At 37.7% G+C, this 24,151-nt stretch overlaps 1 protein-coding gene across 1 annotated transcript in view; it reads left to right on the top strand.

The window, feature by feature from the left end:
• Positions 1-24,151, top strand: part of Trpc7 (transient receptor potential cation channel subfamily C member 7) — a 181,654-nt gene that overhangs the window by 71,473 nt on the left and 86,030 nt on the right. The window contains exon 3 of the mRNA XM_076857627.1: positions 22,651-22,833. Coding sequence (XP_076713742.1) covers positions 22,651-22,833 — 183 coding nt within the window. The remainder of the gene's footprint in view (positions 1-22,650; positions 22,834-24,151) is intronic.

Raw genomic sequence — 24,151 nt, 5'->3', positions numbered from 1 at the left:
CTTGATTTTTGTTCTTTGTTTTATTATCAGCAAGCTCTACATTTTTTTAAATTGCTACTTTGCCATCTAGCTATTAGCGCCTCTTAATCAATAACATTTTCAGCAATCACAAGCAATTTTTAAAAATTTACTCCTATACATATGCTGTGTTTTAATTACTCTTGAAATGAATCTCATGTACATTTCTTATTCTGAATCTATAATCAGATGAGTCATGGCATAATCCTCTGGAAGGATATGTTATCTGGTGATGCCAATACTCAATTAGTGTTTCTCTGAAATGTTTTCACAATATACAGTTAGTACAAATAAGATGCATAGGTCACATTTGCTCTGAACCTCTTTTTAGATTTTCTTTCAGTTTATCTAAAAAAAAGATTCAGATAGTCAGATACCAAGTAGAAAAGACAGCAACCTTGGCCAAGAGGACATCAAAACTTTAAGATTTTAAGATTCAACAATATTAAGATTTTAAGGTACAAGCAATTTGATCCACAGCAAAACACACAGATTTAAACACTGTAACATACCCAAAGCTTTTTTCTGTTTATATTGTAAATGTGTGATTAATTTAGGAAATGAATTTGTATAGAAGAAAAGAAAAACCACCTAGAATCCCAGGAGACATTAACATGATAGGGAATTTTTTCCAGCATTTGATGTCTCAAGCATGCCACATACTGAGCTCTTTCTCTCTATAAATCCTGCTGGTTTTAATACTTCAATGTTTCCCCAATCCATTTCCATCCCTGCATCCTGAGCACCATAGCAAGAGACCAGGTGATTATAAACAGAGCCTACTTGACCCTCTGCCTTCAGGCCAAAACATTCCACAACACTGAGGCTGTCTTCAACAAGGGGCCAAAAGAACCTTATATTAAGTTATCCTTATAAATAAACTCACTTTGTGATATTGACGTTGACAAAAAAAAAGGATCTTACCTAGGTGCAAATCAAACCATGACATTCTCCCACTTAAAAGGTTTTGGTGACTCCCTCTGCCTAGGGGATAGTTTGTCTCCATATCAGGGAATTCAAATAACTCTTTATAATCCGTTTCTTATTTACTTCTTTAAATTCATCTTTGTTACCCTCTGCCTCTCCTTGCATAGTTCCCTGTATATTCCTGTAATTTTTCATGTGTCTCTGTGTCTGCTTGTGATATGCCCTCAGTTTGGCTATCTCCACCTCTCAAACCGGATGAGTGAATCTTTAAGATTCAGCAATGGCTTTGTTTCTTCCAGGGTAACTTCCCTTACACAGACATGGCTGAGAACCTGTCTTTGATACTGATGTCTGAAAGAACTGAGCCAACCTGTGTCCCTTTTATCAGTCAGTAATTGCCACACTAATACAATGTAACAGACCACTTCAAAACTCAGTTGTCTACACAATTAGCATTTATTTTTATAATCGAAATTCTGGTGTTAGTAAAGGAGGCTGTATTAATTCTTATTCTGGAGCCCAGTAGATAGTGGATATCTACCTAGGACACATTCTCCTGGCAGCAGTCAGCTATCAAGGGGGCAACAGAAAATCCATGATGTTTCTTAGGCCAAGAACCCACACGCCATCATTTCCACCCACATTTCATTTGCCTAAGCAAATCTTATGACCAACGCCAACATCAATGTAGATCCTTCTCATGCAGACAGAGAGGAAGGAGGGAAATATTTGCCAAACAATTATCAAGCCTATCCTATTGCTCATTTCAATGGTAACTCTATTTTACTAGTTGTTCAAGCCCAAAACCTCTGATTCATCCTTGTTTCTTTCTTTCTTTTTTTTAAATATACTTCATATGCGGTCCATCAACAAATCCTCTTTACTCTTTGAAAGACATCCAGAATTGTACACTCCTCATCTCCTTGACTATTTACTTTTCACTTCTCAGATCCAAGCCACCTTCTTCTCTCCTCTGGGTAATTGCAATAGCCCTCTAATTGATCCTTCTGGTCTTTTCTTGCCCCCTACAATTTATTCCATCCCAGCAGCCAGAGTGATCCTCTCAGAACATAAATCAGATCATGTCAGCTCCACTTCCTGAAACTTCTAATGACTCTCCATCTCACCAGAGGAAAAACTACAGTCCTGACAAGTACCTATTAAGGTGTGGGCCATCTGCTCCTGTTGCTCTCCTGGGTTCATCTCTTCCTTTTCTCCTCTGGCCCTCTTTGCTCCAGTCACCAGCACCTCAGCTATTCCTAATGAACTCCTGAAGCTCTCTCTCTTCTCCCTTTACACTCTTCTCCCTCTGTGACTGTGACACTGCCTAGAACATCTCATAAATCTGTTTGATTGCCTTCCTTACCTCCTTCAACTCTTTATTCAAAATCCCCTTGAGGGCTGAGTGCCGGTGGTGCAGGCCTGTAATCCCAGTGGCTCCAGAGGCTGAGGCAGGAGGATTGAGGGTTCAAAGCAAGCCTCAGCAATTTAGTGAGGCCCTAAAGAACTCAGCAAGACCCTGGCTCTAAATAAAATATAAAATGGGCTAGGGATGTGGCTCAGTGGTTAAGAACCTCTGGGTTCAATCCCTGGTACCAAAAAAAAAATCCTCTTGAGGGAGTTCTTGTTTCACCATCTATATAAAATAGTGATCCCCTCTCTGCAATCCCTACTTCCCTATAAAATAAAAGTATCAAAAGAGTAGAGGCTATCTGTTTTGCTTATGGCTGTACCTCTAAAACAGAACAGCTCCTGGCACAAATGGTTACTTAACGACCACATGCTGCATGAATGACTAGCACTCACCACATGATATTAAAGAGATCCACTTGTGCAATAGCCCCATGGGCGAGCAGTAATGCCATCTTACTCCTCCTTGTACTTCCAATGCAGGGCACAATTTCTGGCACACAAGAAACTCAGTAAGCCCATGTTGAACTGAGCAGAACATCTCCATAAGGGTGACTCCTAAAAGTCACTCAAACCTTTGAGCTAACAGACTCATTCCTAATTTCTGCAATTTAGCAGTTGGGTTTATTTGGAAGGAAATGTCTTCCTAATAAATAAACGTGAAGCTGGATGTAGAGGGACTCAGGTCTAAATTGCAAAGAGGAGAGCTCACCATGCCACTTCACGGCTGGACTCTCATTGTCTACCTTGCCCTCAAGTCTGCCTCACTCTCCATTGCACTGTCAGGACTTCAGCACAGTATTTATCCCATGACAGATGCTTATTGATTAAATGAATGAATTTATACATGAGGTCTACCATGAGCCAACCCATGGACTGATGTGGCTGAGCTGTTTGTGGATGAAAAATTTGGAAGGATCCAGGATGAAGAAATCTTCTACTTTAGCACCACTATGAAACTAGATTGTATACTTTAGCCCAGTAGAGCAAACAGACCCCCAAAATGTGCCAGTTAAAAGCCAGTGCACTGTGAACAACAGTCACCATGCTGCCCCCTGATGAACTGAAGTAGCAAAAGTAATGTTGTCTCATCCTATCATGCTGTTTCTCTGTGTGCCTGAGAATTGTGCTCCAATATTCCCCAAGTCACATCAGGAGGGAACTCAGCGAACCCTCTGCTTACCCCCCATCCATTTCCATAATTTTTCACCATGAAGATAGGGATAGTGGATGGAACTGGAAGACTCGTTGCAGAATAGAAGTGACCAATGCCCTGGTAAGAGTCACGAGACCAAAAAGGGTAAAGGGGAGTGAATAGATGGACATTTTGCTCAGAGGCTTAGAGCCTTGGAAACAATAGGATGAGCCTATCCATTAGGGACAGCTTCTATCCCATGTCTTTCTGATCATAAACATACCTACTGGTAACCTAAGAGTATGAAGATTAATCTCAGATCCCTGGACTCAGCTGGCTTCCCCTCGCTAACCTTCTCTTAGGCATACCACAAAAGGGATTGCCTTACATAATTTTGGTACCTTTGTCTCATAATAATAGTCCCTCATCTTTCTCTTTCTTTTCATCAGGAAGGACTTTGAACACCCCTATCATACCCTGTCCTGTAGAGTCAATTTAAGGGCATGAGGTAGGGCAGTTGATATTTTTATCAAATGAGTACTTAACCAATGTTAAAATCATGGGTTTGGAGTCAGCCATATCTGAGTTCAGATCTCAGCTGCTACTGAAGTCTCTGGGCTTTAGTTCCCCTGTCTACACAGCAGAAACACGTTAATAACTAGTTCCATGATAACAACTAGGTTTCCCCTGAGAATTTAATGAGCTAAATATGTAAAACAATCAGCTCAAGGCCTTGCACATAGTAAATACTTAATAAATAATAACTAATAGTAGCAACAATAGTAATAATCATATCTTTTAATGTTATCTCTTAGCCTATTTTATATTCCTATAATAGAATATCACAGATTGGATAACTTATAAAGAAATTTATTTCTCATGGTTCTCTCCAGAACCATAAAGACTGGGAAGTCCAGTGTCAAAGTGCCAGCATCTGGTGAGGGCCTTCTTATTGCATTATCCCATGGTGGTAGGTAGAAGGGCAAGAGAGTTCCAGAGAGTAAGGAAAGACTATATTTGGTTTTATAACAAGCCCACCCATGCCATAACTAACCCACTCCCCCAATAATGACATTAATCCATTCATGAGTGCAAAGATCTCATGACCTCATCACCTCCTATTAGACCCCATCTCACAGCACTATGGATTGGGGATTAAGTTTCCAAGACATAAACTTTGGAGAACACATTCAAACCATAATTTCTCACTGTGGAAAGTGCAGAGACCAATCAATCATACTTAGGCCAACCCAGGTGGAGGCAGGCCTGAAGAAAGGTAGAGTTGCCTCTATTTAAGTGAACCACAGGGCTGCTGGAGGTTCCTCTTTCAACTTACATGTCCTGGCAGATTTCCTAAGTCACAGCTTAGAGGAGTTGCTCTGCCATGGAGCACATATACCTATGTTGGCTAGAGTGAGATGTGTGTGGCAAAGCTCCCATAGGCAGACCTGCTTCCCAGTTTGGGTTCACTGTGATTCTAGTAGAAAGAGCAGAAAGCTGAGAGGTTCTTCTGGAAGTTCCATAAGAGACACAAGCAGCATCTTTAATCCAGATAAGTATGTACAGAATGTACACAAATTCCTCTCCAGATACATAAGCATATTGATGTTCACTTAATTGTGAGAAATTATATAAAATATTGAATACTGTGCATATGACCATGCTCTGGTTAAAGTCAGCTAATACCTAGCACAAGCCACACATGGATGAATATTCTCTCTTCATGGAACCTTTGCACTGGCAGCTTCCTCCTTCTGGAATATCTATTCTTTGCTACCTCTTCTTTCTCCTGCCTCAGCCCTACTAACATCTACTCATCTTCAGGTCTCAGTTCACACTCTGCCTTCTCTTAGAAGCCCCTGATTTCTGTAGCTAAGGTAGTGTGTCCCCACCCTGTCCTCCAACCCAAGGCATTTATATCAACCTGAGGTTCTCATCTGGTTACTTGTATCCTCTTCGGGAAGACCCTGAGCTCATCAAGGGTGAGGACTGTCTTTTATCTAGATCTGTATTCCCAGAGCCCAGCACAGTGGGTGCTAAATCAGTAGACATTATACCTGAGTTGCTAATGAAATACCTGAGATGCTTCCTTAAAAGACAGCCTCTGTCCCTAGGCAAGCTTCTAAATCCAACAGAAGGGACTTGTTAAAAAATCAACAAGCAGAGCAATCCATTACTTCTGGGATTTCACAAATGTCATTTTGAAGTGCTAAGAGCTGCTCACAATGTCAGTAGCTGCCAATTAAGTAAACCAAAAACCAGGTGGGAAACTGAAGTGTCTACAGAGGCACTGTCAGCTCTGCTTGGTAGAAGAAGGTGGTACACAGTGCCCTGCACATTCAGTGCTCAGTACCTGGGTCCTGCTCCTGCATTGTGAGTTAGCAGAACTCTGCCCCAATCTTCATACTTTAAGCTTCTGTCCTACTGTTTGCACCTTTTACCTGAGGACTCACACAGAGTGAAACTTTGGGAGTGAATCCAATAAGGGGATTTGTCAGCTTTATTAGAAAAGGCACTCAAATTGACAACTAGCCATATTGCTAACCTGAAAATCCAGATCACTGTAATATTGGCCAGTTGTCACTTATTGTGTTAAGAAATTTATTTAGATTATCTTTTTCAGTTTTCTCCTTGCAACAAATTACAAAGTAGACATTCTTATCATCCCTGTTATGTAGACTTAACTAGAAAATACTGAGATGAAGCTTTATATGCATATTTTATATCAAAAATATGCATGCAGCATGCAGCAGAGCTGAAATTAGAACCCAAACATTAACTATCCAGCAATCCTTCTCATGAAAAAAAACTAATCAGTAAAAATTCCAAAATCACCAATATCTCTCTCTCTCTCTCTCTCTCTCTCTCTCTCTCTCTCTCTCTCACACACACACACACACACACACACACACACACACACACACACATACTACTCTTTCCCAGATCTTAAAACTCTGATGCACAGAGATGCATTTGAAAAATTCAGGGAATACATTTAGGGTGAACAAAAGAAGGCTTCCTTCAGAGAGCATATCAACTCAGAATGATAGTGGGTAAACATTGGCAGAGCCTTTATGGGGGTCTTGGGCAAGGACCCAGGCCTACATGACCCCACCCTCAGGGCAGAACCCTGGATGCTGAGAATCAAGGAGTTACCTAAATCTCCCTGAGAAAGCTGCAAGAAGTACTGGATTTCTGTATCATATACAAAATTTGAACCACATTCCTTAGATCTGTGCTCCTATGTGGAGTTTAAATACTGAAGAGTATTTGCTTTGATGATCTTTGGATCATGAGGTTATTGATATGGTGAACGTTAATGAAACAATTAATTGTATGCATGAAACCTAAAACATGGATTGAAGCTTTTCAATTTTCATCTGCAATAATGAGCACCAGGTTCAGGTTCTTACCCAGCATTTCACATTCATTAATTATTTCAATGATTCCAGTTATAATTAATAAGAATTTAGCCATGTGTGTTAAATATTAGCACTCAGAGTTTTCTCATCCAACAACCAAGTGAGGGGATGTGCAGAAGGGAGTGTGCTAGGGTAGGATGCAGCACTGAAGTCCTGCGAGCTAAAAGTTACTGTGTGTGACCTGTGTGTCCAGCACTGTGCTTCCTGCTTTATTTGCCCCACTTCACAAATCCTTATAACATCACATAACTAAGCTTCTCCTTTTCATTGCCATAGGAAGCCACTGTGTCCCAGATCTCCCTTGTAACCTGTATTGGATTCTCCAGAAGGTTCCTCCTTTCCCCCACTCCACCCTCATACCTGCCTTTTTCTTCATTTCCAGATACCCTCTCACTTCATCCACTAGAAGTCATAGTCCCTCCTCAGCAAAGGACCCTTGTCATTGACTCCTTCCCTGAGAGATGCTCCACCTTGTTACCCTTTCTAAAGATTGGCTCCCCCTAAGGACATAGTCTCCCCTGCAGCCCTCATAACTGGGGCTGGTTTTGTTCCCACAGTCTTCATAGCACTGGGTCTGGCAATGGGGTGGGCATCTCCCTTGCTGTTCCTTGACTCTCCAGACCTTTCTCCATATTTCCTCCCTAAGAGTATCCATCTTTGAGTCATATTTCATTAGATGACATCTGCCACATCCCATATTGGTACAGTCTGCAACAATGGGTCACTCCCAATCATTCCCCATGATTTCAGTTCCTTCTGTTTAAATTCTTGGCACTTTAACATACACATAGATTGTTCTTCCAACACCCTGACTCAGTTGGACTCATCTCTTCAATTCCACATTTCTGTTGGTCACCAGGAGCTTGCCTGAGCCTACACGTGTTATGATCAATGAATGTAAATCCTCCATCATCTAAGCATCACCAATCACACTCTCAGAATTGCAGCTCCAATGTTTCCATCTTCCTTGACTACACCAGTTCTGTCAGTCTCTCATCTCTCTCCAGTACCCCAAACTCACATAACCCTTCTTTCATTTTTCCACTTCCCCTCAAAGTTCTTCATGCCAGTTTTAGTACCATGACTGTAATTATAAGCACTCCTTCATACACTGTTCAATTTCTCAGCCCCTCTCTTGATTTGTATACAAAAAACAACCCTGGTAAAATCTTTATCTACTCCATGCTGACACCCAAGAAAATGAATGTGGTAGGAAAAAAATCACCACATTAACTGACTTCATTTAAATTGAGGACCATCAATCTCAAATGGGCTCTTATTGTTCTTCATATTTATATCCTAACTGACCAATCTTGGTATTTTCATGTTTTCCTAAAACCTATATCAGTCCTCCTCTCCTTGAACTTCTACGACCACCTACTTTATTTCTACTCTCAGCTAATCCTTTTTAGTCCTATTTAACTGAAAAAAAAAATTAAGGCAATAGGAAGAAAATATCTATAATCTTCCTCCATCAATGAATTAACCCTACTAGCTTCCTCACCTACAAATTGACCTTCTCTCCTGTTACTACAAATAAACCACATATGATTCTATATAAATTTATTCTTCTACTTATACACTACATCCAATGCTCTAATCTACTAAACCTACTGGATTAATATAATGATCTACTAATATCATAGTCAATGATTAGCATAATTATCTACTGAAAAATTCCTATGAGCATAAAATATATTCTCCCATCAGGAGAAGGAAGGAAAAAAGAAAGGGGAAAGGGAGGATGAAAGAAGAAAGTGAGGAAAGAAAGAAAAGTTTCTCTTGATCCTACTTCTCACATCAGCTACTAATCCATTTCTCTTTGCAATAAAATTTCTCACCAGGGCTGTCTAAACCATTGGCTCTAATACTTCTCCCATCTTCTGGTGATGCCCCTCATTCTCCCAATACTCCAGTCAAGGTGACCAGTGACCTCCATTTTAGTCAATTCTCACTTTTCTCATTTAGGGTTAATGGCCCTATCTACTTTATAGGACAGTTGTGACTGTTTAATGACATATTAAAATGTTTAGAACATCTTTATTATTAATTATTGGCATAACAACCATTTATTAAACTTAACCTTAATGTCAAAAGCAGAAAGATCTCCCAGGTTTACAGCATACTCACATCTACTGACTTACCTCCTTTTATATTTCACTTGAAGCTTTCCATAAACATTCCTTTCAAATAACTACATTCCTTAAGGGAGGGGTGGGGGAATGTATTTGAAGCCCACATTCTTTTTAAATCCAATTTCTAAGGTCTCCATTGAGAAATGAGTGTTAATTATTCTGTATTGTGTGGGTGTCTCTACAGCATCCTTCTGAGAAAATCATTTAACTTTTGACCCATCAGGGTAATGAGCTTCTCTCCCTCTTTTGATTTAAGTTTGTCAGTAGCTTTTACAAAATTGTAGAGTTGGGATTTTTTAACCAAAATCAAGCAAACTAATCATTTCCTGAAATTGATGCTGTCAAAACAACAGCCCCAGCATCAAAAGTTCAAGATATCAATTTACCTTGTTGGATGGTTTCAGTTTGTCCTTTGTATTAGGACTAGAAATGCATCTCAATAATAAATAAGCTTGTGAAATTTATTAACCAAAAGAAAAGAAAAGAAATTCTAGGCTATTAAGAACCAAAGAATTTCAGCCAATATCTGTTGAACAGAAAACAAGAAATAAAGGGATGAATAGCTTTAAAACTGTTTAATGTATTGACTACATAAAAAGTATGGAGCTAATAAGTTTTAGTTGAAAGACAACAAAAAACATTCTTTGCCAACATTTTCTTCTTTAAAACAATACTTCATAAGTCTAAAAAATGTAAAATAATCATGCTGAGCATTTTATCAGTCATGTTAATAAATGTGTCGATGTGTTCATAGAAGGTCAACAATTGATATTTTCAGAGAATATGTTTGTTCATATGAAAAAATCTCAAGAAATCAACAAAGCACCATAAGTGAATTTAGCAAAGTCATAGGACATAAGGAAAACAAACAAAAGTTAATCATATTACTGTTTAATGAACAATTTAAAAGAAAAAAAGTAAATTCTAGTAGTTGAAAAATTAAATACTCAAATACAAATCTTACAAACATATGTAAAACCCATATGTTTGAGACCACAAAACATCAGTAAAAGAAATCAAAAACACCTAAGTAAATGGAGATAAATATCATGTTAATGGTTTGAAGGACTCAACAAAGAAGTCAGTTTTCCCCCAAATGATTCATATATTCAATAAAATTCCAATAAAAATATCAGAGTAAGCTACTTTAGATATGAATAACCTTATTTTAAAAATTTATATAAAAATGGAAGGAATGAAAAAGTCAGAGCAATTTTAAAACATAGAGCAAGGTTGGAGGACTCAAAGTACTTACTTTTGATAATTAACAGAAAGCAACAAAAATAAAGACATTGGGTATTAGTGAAGGTAGGAAAAGAAAGGCTATAGGAAACAGAATAGAGAGACTGAAATAAACACATACTAATACTGTCAGTAATTTTGGACAATTGTGTCAAAGCAATTCAATGGAAAGAGGATAATTTTTCAACAAATGAAACTAGAACAAGTGAACATCTATGTGCACACCTTATATAAAAATTAACACAAATGGGTCATGGCTAAATATGTAACCGAACCTATGAAACTTCTAGAGAAAAATTTTCTTTGTTAAGGAAATATTTCTTAGTTGTGACATCAAAAGCATAACCATAGAAAGAAAACATGATAAACTAGAGTTCACCAAAATTAAAAACATCTGCTTTTTGAAAGTTACTGTTAAGAGAATAAGTCACAGACTAAGAGAAAAGAATTAAAAACTTGCATAATTCTTATATAAATTATATAATTATATCCAGAATATAAAAAGAACTCTCAAAACTCAATAATAAGAAAATAAACAATTCAATTTTTTTAAAAGGACAAAGAATTTGAACAGATCTTTCCTCAAAGAAGATATAGAGGTGGTAAAGATGCACAGAAAAAGATGCCCAACATCACTACCCATTAGTGAATGCAAATTAAAACCACAATGAGATTCCATGACACAGAAAATAATTTGGCAATAGCTAATGCTGGCAAGACTATGGAGTAGCTGGAGTTCTCATAATTTGATGGTGGTAATGTAAAATAGTATACCTATTCCAGAAACAAACTGGTAGTTTCTTACAAAGTTAAACATGCACTTACCATATACTCAACAATCCCACTCCTAGATAGCTTTTCTAACAATAAGAATTTATTTTCACACAAAAACTTATATGTGAATATTTATAGAAGCCTTCTTTTTAATTGCCAAGAACTGGAAACAACCAATCAATCAGTGAATGAATATATAAATTGTGATACAAACATATAGTTGATGTTAAACAAAAAAAAATAAGCTTTTTTTCTTTATACATGTACTTTGGATATTAATGATCATCACATTTCACCATCATTTTTAACCCCATGCCCCCCCCTTCCCTCCAACCCCTCTGCCCTATCTAGAGTTCGTCTATTCCTCTCATGCTCCCTCTCCCTATCCATCTATGAATCAGTCTTTTTATATCAAAGAAAACATTCAGCACTTGGTTTGGGGGGATTAGCCAACTTCACTTAGCATTATCTTCTCTATCTCCATCCATTTACCTGCAAATGCCATGATTTTATTGTCTTTTATTGCTGAGTAATATCCATTGTGTATGTATGCTACATTTTTTTATCCATTCATCTATTGAAGGGTCTCTAGGTTGGATCCATAATCTAGCTATTGTGAATTGTGCCACTATAAACATTGATGTGGCTGTGTTCCTGTAGTATGCTGTTTTTAAGTCCTTTGGGTATAGACCGAGGAGAGGGATAGCTGGGTCAAATGGTAGTTCCATTCCCAATTTTCCAAGAAATCTCCATACTACTTTCCATATTGGCTGCACTAATTTGCAGTCCCAGAAGCAATGTATGAGTGTGCCTTTTTCCCCACATCCTCGCCAACACTTATTGTTATTTGTATGCATAATAGCTGCCATTCTGACTGGAGTGAGATGAAATCTTAGAGTGGTTTTGATTTGCATTTCTCTAGTTGCTAGTGATGATGAACATTTTTTTCATATATTTGTTGCTTAATTGTATATCCTCTTCTGAGAAATGTCTGTTCAGGTCCTTGGCCCGTTTATTGATTGGGTTATTTGGGGGTTTTTTTTTGGGGGGGGGGGAGTGTTAGCTTTTTGAATTCTTTATGTACCCTAGAGATTAGTGCTTTATCTGATGTGTGAGGGGTAAATATTTGCTCCAAAGATGTAGGCTCTGTATTCACCTCACAGATTTGCTTCTTCAGCTGAGAAGAAACTTTTTAGTTTGAGTCCATCCCATTTATTGCTTCTTGTTCTTAATTCTTGAGCCACAGGAGTCTTATTAAGGAAGTCGGAGTCTAATCCCACATGTTGGAGATTACGGCCTACTTTTTCTTCTGTTAGATGCAGGGTCTCTGGTTGTATTCCTAAGTCCTTGATCCATTTTGAGTTGAGTTTTGTCCATGGTGAGAGATAGGGGTTTAATTTTTCATTTTGTTGCATATGGATTTCCAGTTTTCCCAGCACTATTTGTTGAAGAGGCTATCTTTTCTCCAATGCATGTTTTTGGCACCTTTGTCTAATATAATTATAATTTTGAGGGTTAGTCTCTGTGTCCTCTATTCTGTACCATTCATCTACCAGTCTGTTTTGGTGCCAATATCATGCTATTTTTGTTACTATTGCTCTATAGGATAGTTTAAGGTCTGGTATAGTGATGTCCCCTGCTTCACTCTTCCTGCTAAGGATTGCTTTAGCTATTCTGGGTCTCTTATTTTTCCAGATGAATTTCATGATTACTCTTTCTATTTCTATGAGGAATGTCATTGTGATTTTGATAGGAATTGCATTAAATCTGTATAGTGCTTTTAGAAGTATGATCTTTTTTGATAATATTAATTCTGCCTATCCAAGAGCAAGGTAGATCTTTCCATCCTCTAAGGTCTTCTTTGACTTCTTTTTTTAGAATTCTGTAATTTTCATTATATAGATCTTTTATTTCTTTCATTGATTCCCAAGTATTTTATTTTTTATTTTTTGAGGCTATTGTAAATGGGGTAGTTTTCCTCGGTTCCCTATCTGAGGATTTGTCACTGATATACAGAAATGTCTTTAATTTATGGGTGTTGATTTTATATACTGCTACTTTGCTGAATTCATCTCTTAGTTCTAAAAATTTTCTGGTGGAACTTTTAGGGTCTTCTAAGTATAGAATCATATCATCAGCAAATAGTGTCAATTTGAGTTCTTCTTTTCCTATGTGTATCCCTTTGATTTCTTTCATCTGTCTAATTGCTCTGCCAGCGTTGCAAGAACTATGTTAAATAGAAGTGGTAAAAGAAGGCATCCCTGTCTTGTTCCAGTTTTTAGAGGGAATGCCTTCAATTGTTCTCCATTTAGAATGATGTTGTTCTGGGTTTAGCATAGATAGCCTTTATGATGTTGAGATATGTTCCTGTTATCCCTAGTTTTCCTAGTGTTTTGAACATAACGGGGTGCTGTATTTTGTCAAATGCTTTTTCTGAGTCTATTGAGATGATCATATTATTCTTATCTTTAAGTATATTGATGTGATGAATTATATTTATTGATTTCCATATGTTGAACCAACCTTGCATCCCTGGGATGAATCCCACTTGATCACGGTGCACGATCTTTTTGATATGTTTTTGTATTTGATTTGCCAGAAATTTATTGAGAATTTTTGCATCTCTGTTCATTAGAGATATTGGTCTGAAGTTTTCTTTTTTTGATGTGTCTTTGCCTGGATTTGAAATCAGAGTGATATGGGGCTCATAGAATGAGTTTGGAAGTGCTGCCTCTTTTTCTATTTCCTGAAATAAATTGGAGATTATAGGTACTAGTTCTTCCTTAAAGGTCTTATAGAACTCAGCTATGTATCCATCCTGTCCTGGGATTTTCTTGGTTGGTAGGCTTTTAATGGTGTCTTCTATTTTGTCATTTGAAATTGATCTGTTTAAATTGTATATATCATCCTGATTCAATTTGAACAAATTATATGACTCTAGAAATTTGTCAATGCCTTCAATATTTTCTATTTTATTGGAGTACAAGTTTTCAAAATAATTTCTAATTATTCTCAGTATGTCTGTAGTGTCTGTTGTGATATTTCCTTTTTCATCACGTATGTTAGTGATGAAAAGATCTAAGAGTTATTTGGATAGAGGAAGGCACAGAGTTTCAAACCAAAGGAATGCACAATCTCTTCAATGAGATAATGTCAGAAAATAACTCTTAGAGTTTTCTCTCTCCTTCTCTTTGTTAGCATGGCTAAGGGTCTGTCAATTTTATTTATTTTTTCAAAGAACCAACTTTTATTCTGTCAATTTTTTAATTATTTCTTTTGTTTCGATTTCATTGATTTCATCTCTGATTTTAAATATTTCCTGTCTTCCACTGCTTTTGGTGTTGATTTGTTCTTCTTTTTCTAGGGCTTTGAGATGTAATGTTAAGTCATTTATTTGTTGACTTTTTCTTCTTTTAAGGAATGAACTCCATGCAGTGAACTTTCCTCTTAGAACTGCTTTCATTTCTATATGTTGTATCTTTCTCATTCACCTCTAAAAATTTTTTAATCTCCTCCTTGATGTCTTCTGTAACCATTGTTCATTCAGTAGCATATTATTTAGTCTCCAGGTGTTGGAGTGGATTTTATTTCTTATTTTATCACTGATTTCTAATTTCATTCCATATGATCTGATAGAATGCAGGGTAGTACCCCTACTTTTTTTTATATCTGCTAAGAGTTGTTTTGTGGCACAGTATATGGTCTGTTTTAGAGAAGGACCCATGTGCTGCTGAGAAGAAAGTGTGTTCACTCATTGAAAGATGAAATATTCTATATATGTCAGTTAAGTCTAAGTTATTGATTGTATTATTGAGTTCTATAGTTTCTTTGTTCAGCTTTTGTTTGGAGGATGTATCTAGTGATGAAAGAGGTGTGTTAAAGTCACCAAAAATTATTGTATTGTGGTCTATTTGACTCTTGAACTTGAGAAGAGTTTGTTTGATGAACATAGATGCTCCATTGTTTAGGGTATATATATTTATAATTGTTAAGTCTTATTGGTGTATGGTTCCCTTGAGTAGTTTGTAGTCCTTCTTTATCCTTTTTGATTGACTTTAGTTTGAAGTGTACTTGTTTGATATGAGGATGGAAACCCCTGCTTGCTTCTGCAGTCCATCTGAGTAGTATGCTTTTCCCCAACCCTTTACCTTCAGACTGTGGATGTCTTTTTCTATGAGATGAGTCACTTGGAGGCAGCATATTGTTGGGTCTTATTTATTTATTTTTTATCCAATCTGCCAGTCTATGTCTTTTGATTGGTGAGTTTAGGCTATTAACATTCAGGGTTATTATTGAGAAATGATTTGTATTCCCAGACATTTTTGTTTATTTTTTGGTATTTAATGTGACTTGGCTTCTCCACTGATTAGATTTGCCTTTAGTGTAATCCCTCCCTCTGCTGATTTTTACTTATTGTTTTTCACTTCCTCTTCTTGGAATATTTTGCTGAGGATGTTCTGTAGTGCAGTCTTTTAGTTATAAATTATTTTAATTTTTGTTTATCATGGAAGGTTTTTATTTCATCATCAAAGCTAAAGCTTAGTTTTGCTGGATATAAGATTCTTGGTTGGGATCCGTTTTCTTTCAGGATTTGGTATATATTGTTCTACAATCTCCTGGCTTTGACAGTCTGGGTTGAAAAATCTGCTGAGATACAAATTGGTCTCCCCCTTTATATGATCCGATTCCTCTCTTTTGCAGCTTTTAAGTTTCTATCCTTTTTCTGCATGCTAGGCATTTTCATTATAATGTGACTTGGTGTAGATCTGTTGTAATTTTGTACATTTGGTGTCCTTTAAGCCTCTTGTATTTGGTTTTCCATTTCATTCTTCATGCTTGGGAAATTTTCTGATATTATCTCATTGAAGAGATTGTGCATTCCTTTGGTTTGAAACTCTGTACCTTCCTCTATCCCAATAACTCTTAGATTTGGTCTTTTGATGCTGTCCCCTAATTTCTGAATATTCTGTTCATGGTCTCTAACTTTCTTCCTGTGTGATCAACTTTGTTTTCCAGATTGTACACTTTGTCTTCATTATCTCACATTCTTTCTTCCAAGTGATCTATTCTGTTGATTATGCTTCCTATTGAATTTTTTATTTGATTTATTGTATTCTTCATTTCAAGGATTTCTGATTTTTTTTCAGAGTCTCTATCTCTCTCTTGAAGTAATCTTTTGCTACCTGTATTTGCTCTCTTATCTCATTGTTGGAGTGATCAATTTTTCACCTGTATTTGCTCATTTAGGTCATTCTTTAATTCACAGATCATTTTAATTATGAACCTTCTGAACTCCTTCTCTGACATTTCATCAACTTTGCTGTCCATGGGTTCTGTTATTATAGTGTCCTGGTTTATTTGGGGCACTTTCTTCCCTTGTTTTTTCATGTTGTCTATATGTTTTCCTTTCTCACAGTGTGAATCTGAGATATTACAGTTTCTTCCCTATTTTCTTGTAGTACCCGTGCAGATTGTACCTCACCTTGTCATTGGGCTTCCAGACCTTTCTGGTGTCCCTCAGTGAATGCTACTGCATTCTGGATCACAGTGTGAATCTGAGATATTACAGTTTCTTCCCTATTTTCTTGTAGTACCCGTGCAGATTGTACCTCACCTTGTCATTGGGCTTCCAGACCTTTCTGGTGTCCCTCAGTGAATGCTACTGCATTCTGGATCTGGGTCCTGCATAAGTTGGAGTGGGTGGATCTGGGCTGCTGGGCTTGACCTCAAGTGGTAGTCTGCTGCTCGGAAGGGGTGGTCCTGTACCAGAGGCTAGGCTCTGGCGGTTGTCTGCCCTGCTGGGGAGGGGTGGGCCAGGCCTGCTATGCACCTGGACCTCCACAGGCATGTGTGGATGGATCGAAAATAAGCTTTTGATGCATGCAACAACATGGTAAATCTAAAAGAGATTATGCTCAGAAAAAGAAGTCAGTCTCAAAGAGTTATATCCTATATGATGTAATTTATGTGACATCCTTGAAGAAGTAAAACTCTAGAGCCTCTTTCTCTGTTCAGCATAGCCATAGCTATGGTTCAAAGAAGGACTGCAGCATACAACATCTCCTAAGCCCTGAATGCTGGACATATTGCCTGGTGTGTTTATTCCTCATCCATTCACTAGTCCCCAGAAGCTAAGAATACCTCCTTTCAATACTCTATTTAAAAAACAGAAGTGTACCCTAACAGGAGATGAAGTAAAAAAGATCTGGGCCTACCAAGTGGTTTAGTGAGATAAATGACAATATCCACATTCACATATCTTACCCTGCTTGTTTTGTGGATGCCATCAGCATTGACAAGATTAGAGACAACTTCCCTCTCACCTATGCATCCTATTCTACCTAAGAATGTCAGATACAAGTTATGCAAGTAAGAAAGATCTTTATGGATACAAAAGAACCCCTCATATGATGAGCCATGATATTCACCCTATCCATTCCTCTGAGATGGTCTCAGCAAGGTGAACAGACTTCACTGTTAACCTGTATGTGGTGACTAGAGGTACTAATCTGGGAAGGACTTATATAATTACTAGAGATGAAGAAAGTAGACATATTCAGGGTATTTAATATACGAATTCGATCTGTAGTGTAAGGGTTTCTCTGCTACTTTTTATTCTCCTGCTACCCATAAGTCAGTCTTGCTCACACTTCAGTAGTTAATAGCCACAAAGGTTTAAGAGGTTAAGAGTTTGAAATTAATGGGTAAAATGAGTGGCTACCAATAAAAACAAATACCATTTGCAAACTTTATTTTTCTTTAAGTTTTTATTTATTTTGTAATTTCTAGTATTTATTATTAACTATACTAAGAATTTTTACATTTTTTTGTTTTTGAATTCTCACAGTGATTGTATGATGTACATATTATTACAGAGGGAAAACTGAGATGCAAAAGAGTTAAATGGCTTGCTCAGTTTCATAATTTTACTGGCAAGTAATAGGATTTCAAACTTCAGGTCCTTCTGACTTCAAAACCTATGTACTTACCTACTACACTATAGAATCTGTTGGAGATTCAGATAGCCAAATGCCACCCTTTAATTCCCCAAATAAGTTGAGAGTAAGCCCTAGTTGAGGCCCATTTTCAGAGTGTGCTATGTAGAAGGAAACATGCTGCTCCCTGAGGCAACAGGAAGAGAGGGAAGAGAACAGCATTTGAGTCAAATCAACCTATTTTGAATCTTGGCCCTAACACTTAGTGGCTAGGTTGTCTTAGAAAAGTTCGATGCTGTGAGTCACTCAATAAGCATTTACTGAATGCCTATCATGTTCCAGGAAATGCTATAAGATTTTAGGATACACTGTGAATAAAATGGAAAAAATCCCTACCCTCAAGAATTTTACATTCTGACATGAATATACAATCAGTGTAACTCCACATCATGTACAACCACAAAAATTGGAAGTTATATTACATATATGTATGATAGGTCAACATACATTCTACTATCAATGTATAACTAAAAGGAACAAATAAAAACTTAAAAAAAAGAATTTTACATTCTGATGGTAGATATTAAAAATAAATATAACAAATAAGCAAACCTACTACATAAAATTGTTATAAGTATAATAAAGGAAAACAAAAAAAGTCAGGAGCAGTAGTGTATGCCTATAATCCCAGTGACTCAAGAGGCTGAGGCAGGAGGACCACAAGTTCAAGGCCAGTCTTGGCAACTTAGTGAAACTTTATCTGAAAATGAAAAATAAAAAAGGGTGGAGATATAGCTCAGTGGTAGCGTATCTCTGGGTTCAATTTCCAGAAAACAAAATCATGTGGATCATATGTTAAAGACTTAGTCCCCAGGGTAGTAGTAAGGGTATGCCCCCAAATTACTTAAGGACCTTCTACTAGGCCCCACTTCTTAAAGTTACTACCACCCTGGGGACCAAGTCTCTAACACATGATCCAAACCATAGCATTCCTCCACTTCCCATTACCCTTCCTTGATTTTGTTTTCTGGAAATTGGACCCAGGGATATGCTACCACTGAGCTACATCTCCACCCTTTTTTATTTTTCATTTTCATACAAAGTTTTACTAAGTTTCCAGGTTATAAGAGGAAGATAGACATCAAGGCTAGATTTAAAAATTTTTTGTCTAGAATAACTGAAACTATGGGGGAAAGAAAATAAGGTAAAGATTCAATTCAAAATTTTTGTTAAATTTGAAATATGCCTATTAGATATTTGAGTAAAGATATAAAGTTGACAGTCAGATATATGAATCTTGAGTTCAGGGGAGAAGACTGCATTAAAGATATAAATTTCAGATTTATCAGCATATGTACATTACTGAAAGCCATGACACTAGATAAGATCACTAAGGCAATGAGTGTCAATGGATAAAAGGAGACTTTTGAGGACCGGAAACATCTTTGGGGTATTCCAAAATAAATACATAGGAGAATGAGGATGAATCAACAAAGAGTGAAAAAAAATAGTAGTAAATCAGGAAAAATAAACACAAAAGTATATGTTATACTGGAAGCCAAATAACTGTATATCAAGAGGAAATGATCAGCTATATCAAAGCACTTGATATGTAAAATGAGGACTGAGAACAAACTGTTGAATTCAGGAACATGAAAATTCTTTATGACTTACCAAGAAGAGTCACAGTAAATTCTGTGGGCCAGAAAGCCTTATTAAATGGAACAATAAAGAGAACGAAAAGGGCAATTGAAGACAATGAATGTAGAAAACTCTATTGAAGAGTTTTGGTGTAGAATGGAACAGAAAATTGGAGTAGCAATTGGAGGAGGAAGTGGGGTCAAGATAAATTTCTATTTAAGAAAAGAAAAAAAACCCGCATGTTTGTGTGCTGAGCAAGTAGGGAGAGGAGAAGTTGACAGCACAGGAGAGAAAAAGGAAGGTTGCAGGAGCAATATCCTTGAGTAGGCAAAAGAGGCTGATATCCAGGATGCAAGTGGAGGAGTTGATCTTAGAGAGGGTCAGAGGCAGTTTATCCAAAGTAAAAAGAGGGAAAACATGGACACAGAATACATGGACACAGATGTGTGTAGCTACATATATGTGATGGTGTGAGCATGGGGAGCTTCTCTGCTGATAACTTCTATTTTGTCACCCATTGGGACTAGGGAACCTCAGCATATAGGAATATATTTTTAAAAAATTTAAAGAGCATGTCTGATGTCTTAGACATGCATTTTATCTACCTCAACCACAGTGAGGGGTATATCTTGGAAGGCTCAAGAGCTCAGGGTTGACCCAATTAAGCATACTCATCCTAATTCTTTAGAGGTTTCGCCTATAACCCTCTGCCACCATACATGACCATAGAATCTCCTCTCTGGCAGGCCTGGGTTCTCTCTTTTCCCTCCAGCCACCTGCAGATACCAGCCTTATTGACATACAGCCTGTGTCTAATGCAGAAGACAAAAATGTAATTATCCACTTTGGCTGCTCTGGTGCCTCCTTTTTGATGGGCAGACTAGGTAAAAGAGCCCAGGAAAGTGTCAGCCTCTAATGAAGGAGCACTTTCTGCTTAAAACTCTGCAGGACCCAAACATGTATAGTGCCATATAGCCTGACTTGTTCCCAGTGTGGGAGCTTGGACCAAGGGCTAAGGCAAGCCTTTTCTACTTCATGTACCCATTCATGCATTCAGTTCCACGTAGGAGTTTCCACCAAGAGTTGATTATAATCTAGCCAACAGGTTCCATTTTACCAGGAAAACTGACATTCAAAGACAATTCTGGTTCTCATTAAAGAGGCAAAAGGTTGATGCTTGGGGGCAAGGAGATTCAGGAAATGTCAGTTGTGACAGAGGGACTGCCAGAGTTGAATGGGTCAGGTAAATGTGGTGAGGTGAACCATCTTCTCCATTTTGCTGAGCCCAGTGTATTATACGCTGAGATTCCCAACTCTGATTCATCAGCACTCTGCAAAATGTTTTAGCCAGAACAAACTCTGAGCAAGTTTTACTTGGCATTACCCTTATGGGACCCGAAGGATGGATCCCCAGCCTCCTTCAGACCACACTATTTAGAAACTACACTGGCCTCGTTCTCTGCTAACTTAGTGTCTGGTACACAGTAGCTCCTCAATGATAAATGAATGTGAATGGATGGGTGTTAGGGATGGAGAAGCACAGAATACAACTCTTCATGTTACCACCCAACCTTATAATAGATGACCAAATCTAGAACACTCTAAGTATCTTACCCAAATTTTTCTCCATGACAATCTGCCTAAGCTGAGCAGTCCTTTTTCTACTCATAATTTTCAAAATTTCCTTCTTCTACCTAAATTATACATAAAAATGAAGGGTAGCCATTCTCATCTGAAAATATTTTCATGATCCTTTTCCCTTTCCCAGCAAGCAAGCATTTACTTACCTCTTTCTCTAATGCAAAGTGACATTTTGATGCAGCAGCCCTGGAAGGAGACAAGAATCATTAACTCAGAAAAATAGCTGAGCTCCTGCAGTTTGCCAGGCTCCCACCTATTTGCTGAAGAATCCGGGCTCCGGAAAATCAAAACTGTTCTCCTATTGCCAACTACTATTTATGAGTCTGAGGGCTGTTGACATTGATTAACATTGAAAGTGACATCTGGTCCTTATGTAGTTTCTAAATAGACTAGTTTCAACCAAGAAAGCAATAAGGAAGCCTCAGGAGGATATGTTTGGAGGGAAGTAGTGGTATGAGAGTGACATGAAACATTCTTTTGTCCAACAATTGGGATCATTATCTAGAAATTAAGCTGTGTGTTTGGGAGGGAGAGAAGTTGGTGTGTTGCTAAGAAAGGAAGGAAGGAAACTTCTCAAAGATAGTTGGAAAGATATACCTAGGGAAAGGAAAAGAGTATCCCAGGAGCAACTCATTAAAAAAGTGAAACAACAACAAAAAGTTCAAGACTAAAAGTGACTACTCATCAGTCAAGTAATTTAAGGAGCCATGATTTGCCATACAAACGGATTTGTAGTAAGAAAGAATCCTGTAAGGTGTAAATTGCATTGGAGTTTTAAATGTGTAAGTTCAAGCAATTTTCTAGCACATATAAAAAGCATACCTGTGTATAAATTTCTTCCAACTTCAGTGTATCAGCCTTATCTTTCTAGTAAATTCCTATGCAGAGCAGTCACTATTTTAGGTTTGTGCTAAATGAGTAAGGTATTATTTCTAGCATCTTAAAAGTTCATTTCCTTATTACTCCTCCCTTACAATTGGCTAGTAATTAGGCCCAAAGATTTGCTGCTTTGAAAAAGCCTGGATGAGCTATGTGGGTACTCAAATCATTTAAAGAGCAAACTTTTAAAAAAAAATACATTCCTGGGCCTCATTCCCATGAATTCTACAATTTTAGCATGATCTAAAGTAACTCTAATGCAAGTGATCTGTGGACTACATTCTGACAAGTGCTGACTTAGAGAAGATGTCCTCTAGGTTGTGTGTCAAGAAAAACAGCCCTGTCTTCTGAATCCAGCAATTGCCCTTGGTTCCAATGTGCTCCATTAAGTTCACACTTGGTGGACAATTGCTGATTGACACTGCTGTGCTGGGCAAGCCAATCTGTGGGGCTCAGTGTGACACACCCCTGATTTTTCTTTATTTTGTTAGAACGATTACAGGAAGTTATCTATGCAATGCAAGGATTTTGTGGTGGGCGTGCTGGACCTGTGCCGAGACACAGAAGAGGTGGAGGCGATTTTAAATGGTGATGTGAACTTCCAAGTCTGGTCCGACCACCACCGTCCAAGTTTGAGCCGGATCAAACTCGCCATTAAATATGAAGTCAAGAAGGTAAGATTTCCCATCTTTCCTGGCCTTCCTGCCTCACTTTAAGGGCAGCTGGCCTAGCTTTGTGCTTATATTTCATGTTCCTTCAAAGAAACTGTGATTACACCCAAATTCTCTCCAGACAGGAAACTGCCAGTCTTACAGGGCTGCTCAGATCCCACCACCTTTTCCCATCTCAATTCCCAGCCTCCAAAGAGAGAGGAATCATGAGTCAGTCCATGACTAGACCTTTAACTTGGAGAACAGAAGAGATTTTCAGACTCCAGACTACTGGCAGTAGTGTCACAGTGAGGAATCCCATTACTACCAAGCCAATTCCAAATTTTGAGAAACACGTAACTCAGGTCTTTCAATAGCATTAAGGGTGTAGAAAATGGTTTAGTGTAAAGGATTTGTGGCAGCCATGGTCCTCAAAGGATTAGAGAAATTTACTTCAAAGTCATATGAAAGCCCTTAGTGGGAAGCTTAAGGAGACTTTCCCAAAGTAAGCTTGTTCCACCTCCTCAATAGATATCAACATGTCTGAAATGACTCTTGTCACCCAATAACACTTGCATCTGTAGTGTCTGGTCAGATTAGAGTCCTAAGGAGCAAAAGTCACTTGTATTTCCATTTTGTATACACTTGAATTCTGTAGAATCTGCTCTGTTGGCTGACATCATTCGTCCTGATGAAAACTGGAAAGCTCCAAAAACCTACATGGTTAAATATCAGTGGACTTTCCATATGAGCAAGGCAGAGTGGATCTGTCTTTGAGGATTTGTGGGGGGTTTTTTTGGAGGGGGGGTGGCTATTTCACATGTCAAACATGAAAAGTATTTTTAATACCTCCCAAATTGGCCACTGGACATGTCTCCTCTCCCCTGATTATCTTACTTTGTGTGAGGTCAACCAGTATTCAAGAAATAACATGAATCTGTGGGATTCATCTAGAAAGAGCTTCCAAGTTTGATAAAAATCTTTCTGCCATTTTACTTCAATAACAATCACAAATCCTAAGAAAAAATTGATTTTTTCCTAAGACTCTGAGTGCCAAAGATCATATTGATAAACCATGGAAAAGGTAGCCTTGAGATTTATATTAGAAAGCAGAGAGTTTATTGGGGTGCTTGGAAAAGTCAGATTGTGGTTTCAAGTATAATGATATTTTCTTAGCTCAGGGAAATACATTTTTTTTAGACTAAGCCAAGAACTCCCTGATGTTTTTTACCAAAGCATGGCAATCACTTCCTGAAAATGCTGAGATATTCATGCCCTTGAGTTCACATAAACCTGCTGTGGAGGCTGCACAGCACTAGTAAAGGTGAGCTTGAATTTCCAA

The sequence above is a fragment of the Callospermophilus lateralis genome, chromosome 5, assembly GCF_048772815.1.
Source record: "Callospermophilus lateralis isolate mCalLat2 chromosome 5, mCalLat2.hap1, whole genome shotgun sequence".
Taxonomy (NCBI): domain Eukaryota; kingdom Metazoa; phylum Chordata; class Mammalia; order Rodentia; family Sciuridae; genus Callospermophilus; species Callospermophilus lateralis.
This window is presented reverse-complemented; position numbering and strand designations above follow the sequence as displayed.